Source organism: Hylobates moloch, unplaced genomic scaffold (assembly GCF_009828535.3).
Source record: "Hylobates moloch isolate HMO894 unplaced genomic scaffold, HMol_V3 SCAFFOLD_21, whole genome shotgun sequence".
NCBI classification, from domain to species: Eukaryota; Metazoa; Chordata; class Mammalia; order Primates; family Hylobatidae; genus Hylobates; species Hylobates moloch.
In genome coordinates, this window is record NW_026652296.1 from 22,383,693 (window position 1) to 22,403,611 (window position 19,919).

The following is a 19,919-nucleotide window of genomic DNA, read 5'->3' on the forward strand; positions in this document are numbered from 1 at the left end:
AGTGATTCTCCTACCTCAGCTTCCTAAGTAGCTGGGATTACAGGCATGCGCCAACACACCCTGCTAATTTTTGTATTTTTAGTAGACACTGGGGTCTCACCATGTTGGCAAAGCTGGTCTCAAACTCCTGACCTCAAATGATCCGCACTCCTCGGCCTCCCAAAGTGCTGGGATTACAGGAGTGAGCCACCGTGCCCGGCCCCAGCTATAAGGGTTCTTTCTATGAAAACCTAAGATAAATACTCTGGAAAGGTGAGGTGCAAAAAAACCCAAAAAAACAAAAAACGAAAAACAAAAAAAAAAACCTCTAAAAACATGGTTAAATTTGGACCAGACAACAGAAAATCTTTGGAGGAAAAAAAATCATAAAGCTCAAGAAGGATTCTACACTGGGATGGCTTTGCAAGTGTCTTTAAATTCTCATTGCGGTTAAAGAAACCTGGGATGGAATTTGGAGTAGTTTAATGTTTTATGCAGGAATGACGAAGGGCAATGTCAATCAAGAGACCATTTTCAAAGAATAGCTGTGGGCATTCACTGACACAGCTCGAAGAGGGGGCATTGGAGATGCTGCCTGAAACTCCACCATTAAAACATTTGGGTTCATACCTCAATATTTTCTTTGTTTATGTGCAATGAGAAAGTCCTCACTTTAAACAGCTCTTTTTGTTAGCCAGCTACCACCTATTGTGCAATGAATCCACATATACAGTGAAGGAGAGGAACATGCAGAGCCCTGGCCTAGTGCAGGGGTCACAGATGGCTTCTGTGCTAAAGGGTAAGCAGGCACCATCCATCAGGCACTGCGTTGCTGATGGAAGGGTGATGCTGGGGGCTGGGAAGGCAAAGGGCTATATCTTAACCTCTCTTTGCAGCTGCTCCACTTTCTGGGAGAGGAGTTTAGCAGCGAGGAGCTGCCAGACAGCAAGGTCAAGCGTGGTGAGGAACATTCGTGGTTGATTGCAAGGGAACCAAGAAACTCCATCCATCTCCCTGAAGACCGCTCCTTTCTTGCCTTTCCTTCAGACAATAGCCCATCAGACCATCCCAAAAGCCTGGAGCCTTGATGCCCCAGTCTTTAGGGACCCGAAGGACTGGGCAGGGAAGGCATGGGATGCCTGAGTTGCAGACGCACAGCAGGGCCTCCTGGGAAGGCAGCTGGGGTAGTGGTTAGGGGTGCAGTAGGAGACTCAGGTAAACTTGGGTTCAAATCCTGTCCAATTCCCAGTGGCTGTTTGACCTTTGCAGAATCTCTCTCTGCTTTTTGGTTCTTACCCACAAGATACAATGGCAAGGCCAAGTGCTTCCCAGGGTGTTTTTGTCAGTGGTGTTCAAACTAGAGAGACTCCACCTTGAACAAGGGCAAAAGGAGGCTGAGACCTGCTGGGCTGCATTCCCAGGAGGTTAGGCATTCTTAGTCACCAGATGAGCTAGGACTGGTATCACAAGATACAGGTCATACAGACCCTGCTGATGAAACGGGATGCGGTAAAGAAGCTGGTCAAACCAACCAAAACCAAGATGGTGACAAGAGTGCCCTCTGGTCATCCTCACTGCTCATTATATGTTAATTATAATGCATTGGCATGCTAAAAGACATGACCACCGGCGCCATGACAGTTTACAAATGCCATGGCAACGTCCAGAAGTTATCTTATATGGTCTAAAACGGGAAGGAAGCCTCAGTTCTGGGAAGTCCTGGACCCTTTCCGGGAAAACTCATGAATAATCCATCCCTTGTTTAGTATAGACTCAAGAAATAACCACAAGTATATGCAACTGAGCTGCCCATGCTGCTGCTCTGCCTGTAGAGTAGCCATTCTTTTCCGTCATTACTTCTCTAATAAACTTGCTTTCACTTTATGAACTCACCCCAAATTCTTTCTTGCGCGAGATCCAAGAACCCTCTCTTGAGGTTCTGGATCAGGACCCCTTTCTGGTAATATTTTGGGAAGTTGGGGAATGAGATAGTGAGTATATATCACCCAGAGAGCAAGCATTCATGAGTGCTTATTCTTCTCTTTAGCCCTGCTGGTCCAGGTACCACATCCCACCCTGAGTGGGGAATTAGAAAGGCCTGCGTCAGGCTCTTAGTTTTTCTGGAAGGAAGAGTATTCGAAGATCTCTAAGGATCAGGGGTCAGGTGAGATCTCCATCCCTCCCAAGACACCCAGCCCTAGAAGGCCTTTGGTAGGAGCTGCTCCACATCTTAGGAAGCTCCAATCCTGATTCAGCCTCTCACCAGCAAGGTGACACTGGGAAAGCTACTCCACCCCTCAGCCTCCTCTGTCCATGTGGAAAATGGCACCTCCTTCCAAGGTCGAGGTTAAGATCCAATGGGACTGGCCGGGCGCGGTGGCTCATGCCTGTAATCCCAGCACTTTGGGATGCTGAGGTGGGTGGATCACGAGGTCAGGAGTTCAAGACCAGCCTGGCCAATATGGTGAAACCTCGTCTCTACTAAAAATACAAAAAATTAACTGGGCGTGGTGGCACATGCCTGTGGTCTCATCTACTCGGGAGGCTGAGGCAGAAGAATTGCTTGAAGCTGGGAGGTAGAGGTTGCAGTGAGCCAAGGTCGCGCCATTGCACTCCAGCCTGGGTGACAGAGTAAGACTCTGTCTCAATTAAAAAAAAAAGATCCAGTGGGACTGTGCACATGAAGTGCTGAGCCCATTATCCCTGGCCAAGCCACAGGCTCAAGAAATAGCAGCCATTTTTGTTATAAATCAGAATAGTTATACAATAATATATTCTGTATAGCATTAATTATATTCATTTATCAAAACAATAATTATCATAGTATGTGATTATGATAATTATAATTGTACTACATTACTATTGTTATGCACAGCAATATGGCAACAGGGTGCCTGAGTAAGTTGGCATATTTCTCAAGGTCACTTAATCCCAGGGACCCAGAACCAGAAAAGAAACAGCACAGCCGGCCACACCCAAAATGTGGGGTTTGCCTGCTGTTCCTGCTTCAACCACGAGGGGACACTCAAAGCCAAACCAGAGGTTGGACCTACAGACCGGGGTGTGTGTGTGTGCACGCACGCATGTGTGTGGTGTGGGGGGTGTGGGGGGTGTGTGGGGGGGGTGTAGGGGGTGTGTGTGTGTAGGATGTGTGGGTGGTGTGTGGGTGTGTGTGTGGGGGGGAGTGCGTGGGGGGTTATGCTGTGTGTGGGGGGTGTGTGTGTGTACGGTGTGTGTGTGGTGTCTGTGGGTATGTGTGGGGGGAGTGTGTGGGGGGGTGTGGTGTGGTGTGTGTGTGTGTGTGTGTGTGTGTGTGTGTGTGTGTGTATTTTTCCCTTTCCTCCTTCATCACTTTCTCCCTTCCCACATACCCACAGACACCACACACACACCGTACACACACACACCCGTGTGTGTGTGTGTGTGTGTGTGTGTGTGTGTGTGTATTTTTCCCTTTCCTCCTTCATCACTTTCTCCCTTCCCACAGTCATTGCTACAGATACCCTTTGGCTAATATCTCAGAAACAGGATTTTAGGATGACTGAGTGTTTAGAGGAACTGAAAGTTGACATCTTTTTGATTTAGTCAAAAACGATACACTCTGAAGATTTCACATATTCTTTTTTAACAGGCCAATCTGACAGTGTTGCTGCCTCCCCATCTAGGGCTGGTGCTCACGAGCTCCCCCAGTTCCCACCTGGCTCACGCCCTCGCTGAGCTTTCCTGCATGGTCTCTTGCAGGCACCTGAGGAATGGTTTCCTTTTGGACCTTGGTGGAATGCAGGGCAGTGTGGGGCACGAGCAAGGCGGAGCAGAGGGAGGGGCTGGAGTCTCTGTTTAGCCCCTACTGTTTAACCCTTGGTCAAGCAGTTGACCATTTTCTGCCCGACTGAACGGACTTGGAGCTTTGTCTCCAGCGTGCCCCACAACGGCTCCATGACCTGGGCAAATGATTTGTCCTCCCTGGGCCTTGGGCCCAAGTACATCCAAACCCATGGCCTGGTCCAGGGCCAGCAATCAGTGAGGTCTTCCATTCAGCCCTCGTCAAGTTCGGGGGAGGCCAGAGGCTTGGACCTTCTTACCCTGCTCTCCAGTACTTTCTGGAACTTGGACTCGATCTGGTTGTGGAAGAGGTTCAACAGCCACCTGGGGAGAGAAGCACAGTCTGCCACTGAACTTGGGGATGGCCGAGTGCCTGGGAAAGCCAGGCCCTGGTCCCTGGCCAGGCCAGTCCACAAAGGGAGCCCTCTCCACCCCTTCCCGGCGCCCTGCTGTGTCCCAGCACGTCCAGCCTGATTCGGTGTGTCTGGTTTCCCAACGCCTGCGGCACCCAATCGCATGATCATACTCAGTAGATTTGGGGAAGTGCCTTGAGAATCCACATTTTTCTTTTCTTTTCTTCTCTGGGAGGGGGTGAGGGATAGGATCTCACTCTGTCACCCAGGCTGGAGTGCAGTGGCACAATCTCAGTTCACTGCAACCTCTGTCGCCTGGCTTCAAGCCATCCTCCCAACTCAGCCCCTGAAGTAGCTGAGACTACAGGCATGCGCTATCATGCCTGGCTAATTTTTGTATTTTTTGTGGAGACAGGGTTTCACCATGTTGCCCAGGCTGGGGCTGGTCTTGAACTCCTGAGCTCAAGCGATTTTCTGCCTTGGCCTCCCAAATTGCTAGGATTACAGGCGTGAGCCACCACACCTGGTCACACTTTTCTAATCAAGGAAACTGAGACTAGAAGAGATGAAATGACTTGTCCAAGGACTTGTCTATTTTTCGCAAACTCTCCTTCAACCAAAGTTTCTGTGTTCCTCCAATAGCTAGATTTCATTCACCTGACAAGGGTCAGGTGAATGAAAGTTTTTTTTTTTTTTTAGTGAAAACGATGCACCAATATTCCTGGCTTCAGTCTGTTCATCTCAACAGGGTTCCCCAGAGAATGGTCTTCAAGTGCCTGTGCAAGCCACCTGGATCATTACAATTATCGGAGGCCAGGCTGAGAGCTGGATTGGCCGGGAGCTGCAACCAGGAGTCCAGCTGGCAGTGCCCTGATGGAGACCTACCCCAAGTCTCCCGACATGTCCACCTCCACGTCAGCGATGTCACTGCTGCAGCTGGAGGCAGTAACTGTGGGCCTCCCCGAAGACTCGCTGCCCAACAGGAGGTTGACGGAAATGCTGATGCCCTTGACACTCACATCAAAGGAGCCCTGTAGTTTGCTGGAGGAGATAAGAGAAGCCATGGTTGGTTCCTAGACCAGGGTCTGCTACCATTTGTGGGGAAAATAGAAGGCTCAGTTCTTACCTCCAAATACGTGGGGCTGAGTAGAGATTTAAGAATAATAAATAAAGCCATAAAAGATCTAGAAGAAAGCCCGGATCCAGTATTTACAGGCAGGGCTGGATGAGGGCCTTTCTAGGCAATACTCAAGTCTCATTAGCCATAAAGGAAATCCTTGATAAACTTGTCAGCATAGAAAATTAAAACTTCAGCGGACAAAAAAAAATGCCATATGTAAAGTAAAAAACAAAATTGCAGTATGAGACATCTAAAGAGCCAATTTCCTTAATATATGAGCTTATTTCCTTAATATACAAAGAACAAGCCAATACAAATTAACAAGGAAAGAAAAAACAACTCAAAAGAAAAAAAAAGATATGAACAGGAAATGCAACAAAATAAGCATGTAAAAGTCATTAAAAATGAAAATAACAATGACACCAGTTCTCGCCTATCAGGTTCAAAAAAACTTTTGAAGTTTTAATACTCAATGCTATTGAATGTATGAGTAAACAGAAGTCCCAGACGCTGTGGCTGGGAGAGCACATGGGCATAAGCTTTCTGAAACACAAATCAGTGAGATCTCTCCTCGTTCTAACACACATACTCTTTGGCCCAGTAATTTAACTTCTAAGCCTTTATCCCATAGCTCTTCCTGCCAAGATATATGCGTGGTGTGGGGCAGCTCACTGAAGCATCATAGGCAGTAGCAAAAAAAAAATAAAAGAGGAAGCAACCTACATGTCCACTAGCAGCGACAGGTTGAATAAGTTGTGGGAACCCAATGTTATGCAGCCTTTGAAAACAATGGGGCAAAATGTGGTCTATTCCAGGAGTCTCCAACCCCAATGGTGGTTGTCTGGCACAGGGGGAAGGGAAATGGGGAATGATTGCTTAATGGGTAAGGAATTTTCTCTTGGGATGATGAAAATGTTTTGGAGTTAGATAGGGGTGGCCATTGCAAAATATTGTGAATGTACTAAATGCCACTGAATGTATACTTTCAAATAATCAGTTTTATGTTCTGTGAATTTCCTATCAATTTTTAAAAGCACGTTCAAAAAAGTGAAAAAAAATGAGGTAGATAGTCATATGCCCATATAAAGAGATATTTAAGATACTGCAGTGACAAAAGCCAGGGTAGGAGAGTGTGGCCAGTTCCTTTCATGGAACTAGAACGAATGTGCATATGTAGGTGACATATAAACCGGCCATCTTTCTAAAGCAATAGAATGAGAGCCACACACGTAATTTTAAATTTTCCAGAAGATACATTAAAAAGATAAAAAGAAAGAGCTGAAATTAATTTTAGTAATACATAGTATGATTTCAACATGTAATCAATATAAAAAATATTAATGAGATTTATTTATTTAAAATAAATAAATAAATAATTTTAAAAAATTAGCCAGGTGTGGTGGCTAATTTATTTTATTTAATTAATTAATTAATTAATTAATTAATTTTTCTGAGACAGGGTCTCACTCTCTTGCCCAGACTGGAGTGCAGTGGTGCTATCTTGGCTCACTGCAAACTCCGCCTCCCAGGCTACAGCGATTCTCCTGTCTCATCCTCCCAAGTAGCTGAGATTATAGATGTGCACCACTACGCCCAGCTAATGTTTGTATTTTTAGTAGAGATGGGGTTTCACCATGTTGACCAAGCTGGTCTTGAACTCCTGACCTCAAATGATCCACCTGCCTCAGCCTCCCAAAGTGCTGGGATTACAGGCATGAGCCACCGCGCTCAGCTGCTGTTTTTTTTTTTTTTTAATACTAAATCTTCAAATCCAGTGTCGCATACTTAGAGTAGATCTCAACTTGTACCAGGCACTTTTCAAGTACTTAGTAAAGGCATGGCTGGTGGCTACTATTTTAGGCAGTGTAGGTCTGAAGTATAAATATGGTCATGTCACCCATATTTGGGCTGTTCCTTCTGTTATGGGCTGCTCTGTGTCGCCACCTGCCTCCCAAATTCAAATGTTGAAGCTCTGATCCCCAGTACCTGAGAATGTCACAGTATTGGAGATAGGCCCTTTGAAGAGGTGAGATTACATTTAAATAAGGCCATTGGGGTGGGCCCTAATCCAATCTGACTAATGTCTTTATAAAAAGAGATTAGGACATACAGAGAGAAATGGGGTTTCTTTTCTTTCTTTTTTCTTTTCTTTTTTTTTTTTTTTTAGAGATGGAGTCTCACTCTGTCCCCCAGGCTGGAGTGCAGTGGCATGATCTCAGCTCACAGCAACCTCTGCCTCCAGGGTTCAAACGATTCTTCTGTCTCAGCCTCCTGAGTAGTTGGCATTACAGGTGCCTGCCACCACACCTGACTAATTTTTAAATTTTTTATTTATTTTTCATTTTTAGTAGAGACTGAGTTTTGCCATGTTGGGCAGGCTGGTCTTGAACTCCTGACCTCAAGTGATCTTCCTGCCTCAGCCTCCCAAAGTGCTGAGATTACAGGGGTGAGCCAATGTGCATGGCCTCAGAAATGAGATTTCTTGAGCACAGAGGAAAGACCATGTGAGGACATTGCCAAAGGGCAGCCATCTGCAAGCCAAGGAGAGTGGCCTCAGAAGAAACCAGGCCTGCCAAAACCTTGACCTTGGCCCTCAGCCTCCAGAAATGTGAGAAAACACATTTCTGCTTAAGCCACCCAGTCTATGCTTGTTATGGCAGCCCTAGCACAAGAATACCCCTTCCATCCAAGCGCCTCTGAGGTCAGAGATCTGTTCAAAGTGCCTGAGAGCCAGAGCCCCTGGAAGCAGCCCTTGACCAATGGCAAGCAGGAGGACGAGGTGACAGGGTGGGGCTGGAGTAACTCAGAGGCGTGTTCTCTGCTGTCCCCGAGTTCCCCAGCTAGACAGAGCTTCATTGCCCACCAGGCTGACTTCCTTCCCTTCCCTTCCTCACTTCCCCACTCCCCTGTGGGTTTCGTCAGATCACTTCCAAGATAAAGTATTGCACTGGAATTCTTGCCCTAAGGTCTGCTTCTGTGGGAAGCAAACCAAGGAGACATGATATTACCACACTTAGCCCTCCCATGACTCCATCAAGGAAGCAGGCCCGTCCCCTTTGCGAGATGGGGAAGTAGAGACTTAGAGAGGGAAAGACACTCATCCAAGAGCCAGGACTCGATCCCCAGGCCACCTCCGGGCTTGGACTCCATCTGTCCATCATGTGGCCTTTCTGATGAGCTAGGAATACCTTGGACCTAAGAAGGATGGGGCGAAGGCCAAGGCCAAAAGCTCCAGGGCCTGGGAGCAGAGCCAACTTACAAGAATGACTTGCGCACCTTCCACCTGCCCTGGACCCGGATGGAGGAGTTGGAGATGCTGAGACTCAGGCCCTGGCCGGGGACAGGCCTCAGCGCAGAGTGAAGCAGCTCACAGCTGTGGATGTTCAGGCTGAAGGGAGAGACATGGAAGGAGGTGTCAGCCCTGGGCCTGGACCCAGCCTCACCAGGGACCTTGCGCCTTCCCTCTCCACAGTGGGGACTAGACCAGCAGAATCTGCTCCAGGTGAGCACCTGCTGTGCCCCAGGCATCGACCATATGACCATGCTAAGCACATTACTTTCTTCATGCTATATGGGCCACACTGAAGGGGTCAGCACTGTTCTTGTTCCTTTTCCACAAAGCGGGAAATAGAACCTTGAGGAAGGGATGCAATTGCTCATGGTTTTGCAGTCAGCATCAGAACCCATGAATCTAATGCCCCCGGTGGCATCCTGAGAAGGTCCGTTGACATATCCCTTTGGGTTTGCAGCTCCTGCTGACCCTCCTCTCTCTCAATACATCCAGGTAGGGGGGAAACAGATTCAGGGAAGATGGTGACAGCCTTAAGATAAGACCCAAAAAGGGTCAGCAAAGTTGCCGACAGTGGGAAAAGAATGGTCAAGTTCTATTTTATTTCCCTGGCACATAGTAGGTGCCCAATAGATGTTTGCTGATGGACTGAATAAAAGAAGGCAGGAATGAAGGAAACACCCAATAGCAGTGAGCGGGGAGGGGTACGGGCCTGATTATCGTTTCTTCACTGCCCATCCCTCAAAAAGCAGTTCGTGCTGTTTTAAAGCATCAGCTGCTCGAGTCTAGTAATCTTTTGAAGACTTGGCTCAAATGCCACCTTCTCCTGGAAGACTTCCGACTCCCCCAAGTACAAACTTCAGCTCTAACCGTTGGGCTACTAGATTTAAAGTGTAAGGTCTATCTTCTCTTCCAAACTATATCTAGTGGCCAGATTGGATCTTGGATGAGCACTCTGAAGGAGGAAGTAGATCAACCCCATTTTACAGATAAGGAAATCGAGGCTCAGGTCACACAGCCAGTAGGTCTTCCTTAATATTTGCTGCGTGACTGAGTGGAGGAGCTCAATTCCTTCCCAGAATTTCCTACTGAACTCTTCAGGGAGCTATCCCACTATGTGCCCCAGAGAGGTCCCCCCGCAGCCCAATCCTCAGGCTCTCTCTTCCTCAGTCTCCAATTCCCCCTGACAGCCAGCTCCAGCCACTTCAGAGCCCCAGCAGAAGGGAGAGCCCCACCTGCGGAACTCATAGCGCCCATGGCCGACGTGGGGGATCCTCAAGTCCCCGGTGAAGTCAGGCAGCGTGATCCTGAGCAGCTCACTCTGCAGAGCCAATAGCCCCTCCTGGGCCGCTGTGGACAGGAAATAGCTGGGAGTCAGCTTGATCTGCCTGTCTCCTCCCCTGCTCTAAACCCTACGGTGGCTCCCACCTGTCCTCAAGAGAGGGGCCAACATCCTTATTAGCATTAAGTACAATGACAGGATATGAGCCCCTCTGCGTGCCAGGTAGCATGAGGGACATTCAGAGGCGTCCCTGCATTTCTGTGGCATTGCTAGGTTCATGCCCATTTTACTGATGAGGAAATGGAATGCCTTTGCCAACAACTCCCCGAGGGCAAAAGTGCTGTGCACTTGGACGGATGGTCCTCCTTCTTGTCCTCCATGACATCTGGCCTGTGTAGAAGAAACTGGAAGAATTTGGGGGCTAGAGAAAGGAGGCATCTTTCTAGCTGGATGACTTTGACAAAGTCCCCATACAACCTTCACTTTGTTCATCTGTCAAATAGCAATTACAACAATACATTTGCTGGGCGTGGTGGCTCACGCCTGTAATCCCAGCAATTTGGGAGGCTGAGGCGGGCAGATCACCTGAGGTCAGGAGTTTGAGACCAGCCTGGCCAATAAGGTGAAACTCCATCTCTACTAAAAAATACAAAAATTAGCCGGATGTGGTGGCAGGCGCCTGTAGTCTCAGCTACTCGGGAGGCTGAGACAGGAGAATTGCTTGAACCTGGGAGGCAGAGATTGCAGTGAGCCGAGATCACATTACTGCACTCTAGCCTGGGTGACAGAGTGAGACTCTGTCTCAAAACAAAACAAAACAAAACAAAACAAAACTTTCCTCGTTGGCATGGCATTGAAACTGCAAAGCAAGAAGGGGGATGTGAGGATAACGAGCTTGGTGCCTGGCACACAGCAGGCACTCAGTAAATGCCCGGAACAGCAAACAGGGTTTATATTATTAAAAATATGGAAAGGGGCCAGGCGCGGTGGCTCACGCCTGTAATCCCAGCACTTTGGGAGGCCAAGGCGGGTGGATCATTGAGACCACCCTGGCCAACATGGTGAAACCCTGTCTCTATTAAAAATACAAAAATTAGCTGGGCGTGGTGGCACGTGCCTGTAATCCCAGCTACTCGGGAGGCTGAGGCAGGAGAATCACTTGAACCAGAGAGTCGGAGGTTGCAGTGAGCCGAGATTGTGCCATTGCACTCCAGCCTGGCAACAGCGTGAGACTCCGTTTCAAAAAAAAAAAAAAATATGGAAAGGACCAAAATGCCCAACCTCAGAGGACTGGTTACATAAACATGGTGTGTGTGCACAGTGCAAAGGAACAAAAGACAAACTTTCCTGATTTACGGTTTCAATGCAAGTAGCAGTTACCAGGTCTCACTGTTCCAAGATCTGAGGGGCCCAGTTTCTGTCCCCAAGGGAGGCATAGGTACACAGATGACCGGCAGCCTCCCCTTTCACCTCTTTCCAATTTGCTCTTCTCCCTCTAGCAAACGCACATGTTGGGGTCCTTCCGCCTGGAACTACCCCTTGCCCCTGGGTAATTCCCACTGTCTTTTCCATTTTACTACATCCTGGAATCCTTCCCTGATTTCCCTCTTCCTGTCTCCAGCCAGTCTGGGCTCCCAACAACCCTACCTAAGGGAATGTTGTTATCTCATTTAATAGGTAAGGCAATTCAGGCTCTAGGGATGTGAGAAGACATGTGGTCAGTGCCTGTCCATATCCTTGAGTCTTTCCAGTGAGTGACAGTTGACTCCCAGCTGCCAATGTGTGCCTCCCTGAGCCTGTATGTCCCAAGGCTCTTGGTCCTGGAACTGCAGAAAGCAGGTACATGCAACAGGACAGAAGTGCTGGGGAGTTGACAAACCCCCGGCACAGAAGCCCTCAATCAGTCGCTGTGGTGTATAAATATTCCAGTTCCCTTGCCACCTGGATAGTCTGGAGGCTTTGTTTCAACATTGAAAAAAAATATTCCTACTTTTGCTCATTCTTTGTTTTATTTTTATTTATTTTTTTGAGACAGTCTCCCTCTGTTGCCCAGGCTGTAATGCAACAGCATGATCTCGGCTCACTGCAACCTCTGCCTCCCGGGTTCAAGTGATTCTCCTGCCTCAGCCTCCCAAGTTGCTGGGATTACAGGTGCCTGCCACCAAGACTGGCTAATTTTTGTATTTTTAGTAGAGGCGAGGTTTCACCATGTTGGCCAGGCTTGCCTCGAACTCCTGGCCCCAAGCTATCCACCCACCTCGGCCTCCCAAAGTGCTGGGATTACAGGCGTGAGCCACTGCGCCTGGCCTGCCCATTCGTTAAAATTGAGGAATAACATACATAAAGTACCTAACGGGCACAAATTTTAAAGGTATTGCTAAATAATTTTTAATGTTTATACAACCATATGATCACCACCTGGATCAAGATATGGCACCTTCCAGCACCCCGGCAGACCTCCCTCATGCCCTTCAGGGTCTCTGCCTGCCTCTAGAGGTGACCACAATTCTGACTTCCAGTTCAGAGGCATGTGTTTCCAAACTTTATGCAGAATTTTCCCAGCTGAGTGGTTCCCATCGTCAGAGGTGGTGGCTGGTTTAATTGCACACTCTCTCCTGGCTGCCCTCCCTTCCTCATCTCAGTACTGATTCCCTACAGTGTTTCCTGGAATCATTTCCCAAATCAACTACTTGCACTCAAAGCTGTGTTCTGTTGGCTGGTGGAGGACCTCACTACCACAAATAACATGCCCAGGGCACTCAGGTGGTGGGCGGTGAGGCCAGAATCGGAGCCAGAGCCACCTGACCCAGAAGGTGGCACTGCCCCAGGGAGAGGGTCCAGTCTGTGTCCCCACTCCCTGTCCCCACTGTACCCAGAGCAGCCTGGGGCGTGGGTTTGCCAAGTCCAGCCAGCAGATGTGGCTTCTTACCATACTCCAGTCCCTTGTCGGTGATCCTGGCGACCAGGCCGGGGTTGGCACCCAGAGCCTCTGGGGTGGACGTGAGCAGCAATGCCAGCAGTATGGACGGCAGGGCTCTGGCCAAGGCCCCCATCCTAGATTCCCAGCGCAGTGGGCCGGGACTGTCCCAGCTGTGGATTGGGCTCAGGTCCCTTAAGTAGCCAAGGCCTGATGCCTGGGGGCAGTTCCTGAGGCTGGATGGGCTCCTGGGAGCGGGAAGGGGAGGTACAGGGACTGGAACCTGCTTGCGACATCATTGAAGTCATAAGGTCGTACTTAGAAGCCAGTTTTCACTGCCCAGATCAGTGGATGAGGAAGCCTGTCTCCTATGATCATCCCTGTCCACCCTCCCCACAGAAAGACCCCACATTCATCACCATTCATCTTGCCTCATCTCAGCCAGTCTCTTAAGAGCTTGACTAGGAAGGCCTGGTTTTGCAGATGAGGAAACTGAGGTTCAAAAAAGCCACATAGCTCCCTCGAGATCTCACACCCAGCAGACGGCAGGGTTGAGAGTGAAGCCACATCTGGCACCAACCAAACTCTCTTCTTTTAAATATACCGGCTCTGTTTATTTAAAAAATAAATGTTTCCCCCAATGGGAAAACAGTGTCTCTCAAACCTTGCTGGTGGTGAAATTTTCTGGAAGGCAATTGGCAAATGTTTAAAGAGCTGCATGCCCTGTGACCCAGGAATTCAATTTCAGGGACTTGACCCTAAGTACATAATTGAGTCAGTGTGCCAGTAAATCACTGCTCTAAGATACCATTGCTATGCTGTGTGAAACAGGACAGGAGAAGTCAGACCCAACCTCATGTATCCACCAGAAGGGCATTGGTTAAATGAATTATTACACGCCCTCTAAAGTGAGGCTGCAGAAATAAAGGTATTTCTTGGCAAGGAAAGGGGTGTCATGAGGCATCCGTTTCCAATGGCACCATAGAGTAAGGTTCCATTTTGGGGAGTTCAAAATAGGCTTCTATGTTCAACAATCTGGAAAATATTTAGCAAGGAGTCATGAGGCATTGTCTCTGGTTGTGGGGGTAGAATTATCAGTGTTAAAAAAAGTTTTTGCTTGTTGATATGTATAATTTTTTTTCTTTTTTCATTTTTTGAGACAAAGTCTACTCTGTTGCTCAAGCAGGAGCGCAGTGGCATGATCACCACTCGCTGCAACCTCAACTTCCTGGGCTCAAGTGATCCTCCCACCACAGCCCCCTAAGTAGCTGGGACTACAGGTGTAAGCCACCATGCCCAGCTCATTTTTTGTATTTTAGTAGGGATGAGGTCTTGCTATGTTGCCCAGGCTGGTGTCGAACTCCTGAGCTCAAGTGAGCCTCCCGCTTGGCCTTCCAAAATACTGGGATTATAGACTTGGGCCATCATGCCCAGCCTCTAAAATTTTTATTTTCTTGGGGGCATGGTCCCGGGCATATATTTGCAGTAAGTAAAAATAGTAAAATTTCATTCTGGAAAACAAAATTTATAGTATGGACTGCGTTTAATTTTTAGAGTTTTGCCCCAGCCCTGCTTACATTTGTGAGTTCTGCTTTGCCCTCACCCCCAGGAAGCCTTCCCTGACCACTCCCATGCTTCTCTGGATTCTAGAAAGGGTCCCCTCTGGGGTCCCAGAACCCTTTGCGCTTTCCCCACCACAGCATTAACCACTCTGCTTTTTGGTAATTGTGGTCCTTTAAAAATATGCCCACGAATTATTTGGTACTCCTTCCATCAAAAGGTAGTGTTTCTGTCCCCTTCCCTTGAAATTGGGCAGGTCTTCATGATGGCCTCAACCAATCGAATGTGGTGGGATTAACAGGGTGACTCCCAATAGATCACAAACAGCACTGGCAGGCACTGAGGTTAAGATCAGAACTTCCCACGTTAAGCACAGGGAACCCCACAGTCCAGGCCTCTCTGCTCCTCTGCACTGCGTTGCTCCTGTCACTGGGGCTGAGGTTTGTTGGGGTCCTCTTATGTCCCTCCCCCCAGTCCCCACCCCACCAGTCTGGTGGCTCCTTGCAGGCAGGGCTGAGTCTTCCATTTCTTGAGATCCTTGCAGCGCCTGGCAGGAACTGGAAAGAAACTGATATTTATTGAGCACCTACTATGTGCAGGCGCTGTGCTGGTTAAGCTGCACGTCTCCTCTCATCCCTGCATCAGCAACCCCAGGTGGATATTTTAGTCTTGTCTTGAGATGAAAAAACTGAGGTTTGGCGGGGTGAAGTGATATAGGCCGCAGTCACCCAGCAGGAATTTAAGTCCAGGTCTGCAGGATGCCATTCCAAAACGCTGGTCAGGGTAGGCTTCTCTTGGGAGGCAACAAGCTGAGCAGAGGCCTCAGGGTAAGGAGCCAGCCTTTGGGAGGTTTTGGAGCAGGAAAGGGCTCACAGGCGCGTCCCCAGTGTGCCTAGGGGCCTTTGCTTCCTGGACCTCAGCCTGCCCAGGAGGGGAGGAGAGTGGGGGAGGACATTCTGGAGCACGAGGATCTTATGGGGACATAGATGTCACTCTTCCTCTGGCAGCAGTTTAAGGATGTCCCTGGCTGGGAGTCATTTGCAGGGGTGGGAATTTCCCACAGCAGCAACTTTTGGACCGTAGAGCTGCCACATAGCCCAGGCCTGGCCTCCACCCCTGCAGGTGCCCACTCCTGGCTAAGGTCCCTGCTGATGGCCCAGGACCCAGCAGAGGCCTCAGGAAGCAGCATGACCCCACTGCTGGTCAGAACCCCTTGGCCTTTCTCCTACCAGGCTGTCTATCCAATTCCACAAAAGCAACAGCTGCTACCACTCTGGCCACCACTCAGTCTTATTGCAGTGAAATAGGGACTCTTTTAACAAGGATGTTTATTGTGTTCTTGTGCAGGAGAGGGCCCCCAGAAATGGCAGTGCATCAAATGATGGACAGGCGATCATAGAACTGTCCCTCTGACATGATAAGTGGCCATGAATGGCGCCAAGAGGAAGAGGAGTTCCCTAACAGATAGTTGACATCATCTGGGGCCAGCAAACCACAATTCCCTGGTAAGGTCTTAAGCATGAGCAGAAGGGCAAATGGTGGAGCCTGATTTGTATATGACCTTTTTCTTGCGGCGACGGACCAATAAGGGAAGATCGCCCCAAGTGAGCATGCGCACAACCTTAGTAAACACACTGCGCATGCGGCCCCTCCCCCGGGTGGCAGTCCATTGCGCATGCAGGGATGGCGCAGCAGCCCACCGAAGGGAGGAATCGAGGAGGAGAAGAAACCCCAGAACCAAGCCAGTGTACAAAAGCCCCGAGCCAAAGGTTGAGCGGGGCACTTGGTCTCTCAATTGTACTTTGCTTCTTTCAATAAACCTTTGCCTCTGCTTTAAAACTTGCCTCCGTCTCTCAGTTGAATTCTTTCCTCTGAGAAGACAAGGGCTGGGAGTGTTGCGGACTCGCCACCGATAACATTCTTGACTACAAAAGTGTTACTGAAAAGATTTTGAAAAACCCAGAATTTGGAATCCATAGTGTCTAGAATACTGAGCAGCAAATAGTAGATAATTGCCAAAGGAATAAACAAACCTTACGTTTATCTTTATGGACTCTGGGGCCAGATGGCCTGGATTTGAATCCTGACTCCCCCACGGGGTGACTTTGGGCACTTTGTGACTCAGTTTCCTCATCTCTACTTGGGTTCAGCCAGAGGGTGGCATGGCAGGAGGTCAGATGTCAGGGCACTTTTCCCTGCTGTCTTCTTCTCTTGATCACAAGTGTGGCAGTTGGCTGTGTCCCTCCTGATAAGCCCTTGTCCATGGCTCCCATTACTTCCCTGGGCTGGGATATCCAGGTGCTTTTCTTTGCTGCTTGAGCCTTAGGAATAACAGTCCCTGGTTGGTTTCCTCAAGCTTGTCCCCCAACTCTAGAAATAGCCACTTTATTCAAATCCCAAGAACCATTGCAGTTGGATTCTCTTTTCTTGCCTGAACCCCGTTGGACACTAGCAACACTGAGCATTTTTTCTGCACGTATTCATCTTTTGTGCAAATGCCTGCCTCTCGCAGAGAGCTTTGAATCCTTTTCCAAAGTCTGTACAGGTTTTTGTCAAGGCTGCTCCTAATGGGCTGGGGGACCTGGAGCAAACCCCACCCCTCTCTGTTCCTCACCTTTCCCCCAAATGCAGATGAGGGCTGGGGACTAGGACAACTTTTCAGAAACAAAGACGTGCAGGCAAGTCCCCCAGGGATCTTGTTTAAATGCAAATCTTGATCCATCATGTTCCTCTTGGGGCTGAGCCTCTGCATTTTAACAAGCTCCCTGGTGAGGGTGATGCTGCTGACCATGGATTGTGCTTGGAGCTTCGGGAACAAGGTACTAAATGAGCTCTGAGTTCCCTCCAAGCTCAGCAGTTCTCTAACTCTTCACCCTCCTTTTAGATAGTTTTCTATGACGGTGCCCGCACTCCTGAGAACACTGACTCTTGAAAGAGAATGATGTTATGAATTCCTGCAGTTCTGAATCTCTGCAGGGTACTTCAGAGTTGGGAGTTTAATATTTATGGCAGCGTCTCCCCAAGCCACATCACCTGCAGATCTGAACGTGTGCCTGTGTGTGCCTGTGTGTGCACACGCACACACACACACACACACACGAGCCCTGAGACATGCGGGCTTACAAAATAAAAGTAATAATGTCAGTGACGATCCTTTGTGGCTTGAAGGTTGCGTGTCTTGAGATACCAGGAGCCCCCATGGAGCAGGGCTGGTCAGGTGGATAAACAGCTCCTTACCCCAGAGTGCCCTTGCTTTTACAGATGGGGAAACTGAGACCTAGAGAGGGAGAACTGGCCCAGGTCACACTGTGAGCCTATTGCTGAACTGGAGAGGATAAATCCAGAGTTCTGGCCAGCCAGGGGCTCTGATTCTTGGGGTCAGGCCCATTCAGGCAGACAGCCCTGGATCATACTTTGAGAATCACTGGCATAAAGGTTTTGAGTTATGCAGATGTGGGTTGAAATCCCAGATCATTTTTAAAATAAATACTTATTGATCACCAACTATGTGGCAGGCATTGGGAATACTACTGTAGCCAGATATAGTTTTTTTTTTTTTTTTTTTTGAGACAGAGTCTCACTCCATCACCCAGGCTGGATGGAGTGCAGTGGCGTGATCTCAGCTCACTGCAACCTCCGCCTTCTGGGTTCAAATGATACTCGTGCCTCAGCCTGCTGAGTAGCTGGGACTACAGGTGTGCGCCACCATGCCCAGCTAATTTTTGTGTTTTTAGTGGAGACTGGGTTTCGCCATGTTGCCCAAGCTGGTCTCTTACTCCTGGGCTCAAGTGATCCACCTGCCTCAGACTTCCAAAGTGCTGCGATCACAGGGCGTGAGCCACTGCACCTGGTCAGATATAGTCTTTACAGTATAGTAAGAAGAACTGCGTTTATTCAAATTAGAGCAAACTTGGATTACTCTTGTCAACCCCTGTACCGCAGATTTGACATGTATTTGATTCTCACAACAACTTTATGAGGTTGGTACTATTATGATGTTCCCTTTATAGATGAGAAATAGAAAACCTGAGAATTAAGTATACGCCCAAAGTCATACAGCTGGTAAATAGCAGAGCTGGGATTTAAACCCAAGATATCTGGGATCACGGTTCATACTCTTAACCACTGTGCCACAATCCTATCAATCATACCTCTGATTCTTCCCAATAACCTCATGCCAAAGAAGACGGCAAAGTTTTAACTCTCCTTTTCAAAGGAGGAAATAGAGGGCCAGAGAGGTTAAGGAACATTTGCAAAGTCACGCAGCTCTTGAGGGGGCCGGATTTATGTTTGAAACCACCGCCAGGTGACTCCAGAGCCCAGGCTCTGAACAGTTAGCTTAGCAGGCCACATGACTTTTGTAGAGACTCCTCATCTGAAAAAAGAGGGCAACCTTGTCTACCTTTAGCGGTTGTCATGAGGATTAAATAGGATAATAAGCCTGAAGAGATAGACCCAGGGCCAGGGCTGCTCATGGCCACTAGCGGGATATGGCAAAATGATGAAGACAGTGCTTAGTCTTCCTGTGCCCCTCCCCACCTTCTCTCCTTGCATAGGGTACTCCTCCCTCATATTTATTTAATAAGTCGGCATTTCCAAAAGGAACCCCAAGAAGGCAATGCTTATCCCAGAAGAGAAGCTGCTCTGATGGTGAGCTTTTAGGCAGTTTGGAGTGAACACTTCTTTTTTTTTTTTCTTCAATTGTCTTCTGCCACTTTATTGACATGTATTTCATATACACGAAATTCACCCATTTAAAGTGTACAATCCAGAATTTAATTTTAGAACATTTTCAACATCACCCAAAGAAACCCTAAACACACGTTTGCAGTCATCTGCAGCAGACAATGCTTAGCCTGAAGGGAGAAGCTGCTCAAATAGTGGTTCTGTAGCCAACTTGGCAGAACCTTTGGAGTGTGTTGGGGAATGCTGCTCAAACCCTAACCCCCAAGCAACTGCCTTTTCTCAGCCATTAGAGAGAAGTTCCCAGGCACAATGTGTTTCATGCACCAATCTTCAGGTCCAAGAAAGATGTAGGTTGATGGAAAAGTAATTATGTTTTTTTTGCCATTAAAAGTAACGGCCAAGACTGGATTCAGTGGCTCACACTTGCAATCCCAGCACTTTGGGAGGCCAAGGTGGGTGGATCACTTGAGGTCAGGAGATTGAGACCACTCTGGCCAACATGGAGAAACCCCGTCTATATTAAAAAATATATGTACACAAAAAATTAGCTGAGCGTAGTGTGCGACTATAATCCCAGATACTTGGGAGGCTGAGGCAGGAGAATGGCTTGAATCTGGGAGGCAAAGGTTGCAGTGAGCCAAGATCACACCACTACATTCAAGCCTGGGTGAAAGAGTGAGACTCTGTCTCCAAAAAAAAAAAAAAAGTAATTGCGGTTTTTGCATTAAAAGTAATGGCAAAAACCGCAATTACTTTTGCACCAACCTAATATTTTTTTTTTTTTTTTTTCTATAGAGCATGGAGCAGGGGCTGCCTATATGTTACAGAAAGTAGAGGGCAGGTGTAGAAGGGGGCTAACTCCAAAGAGAATGAGGGTGGGGGATCGCAAGTGTGTGTCCATATTTACCAGC

At 48.3% G+C, this 19,919-nt stretch overlaps 1 protein-coding gene across 1 annotated transcript in view; it reads right to left on the reverse strand.

Annotated features, from left to right (window-relative positions):
• The window catches only part of LBP (lipopolysaccharide binding protein), a 30,341-nt gene extending 17,408 nt beyond the window's left edge, over positions 1 to 12,933 (reverse strand). The window contains exons 1-5 of the mRNA XM_032143264.2: positions 12,775 to 12,933; positions 9,799 to 9,913; positions 8,534 to 8,662; positions 5,040 to 5,195; positions 4,062 to 4,125 (exon numbers count right to left, since the gene is read on the reverse strand). Coding sequence (XP_031999155.1) covers positions 4,062 to 4,125; positions 5,040 to 5,195; positions 8,534 to 8,662; positions 9,799 to 9,913; positions 12,775 to 12,898 — 588 coding nt within the window. The 5' untranslated portion in view covers positions 12,899 to 12,933. The remainder of the gene's footprint in view (positions 1 to 4,061; positions 4,126 to 5,039; positions 5,196 to 8,533; positions 8,663 to 9,798; positions 9,914 to 12,774) is intronic.
• Between the last annotated feature and the right edge of the window lie 6,986 nt (positions 12,934 to 19,919).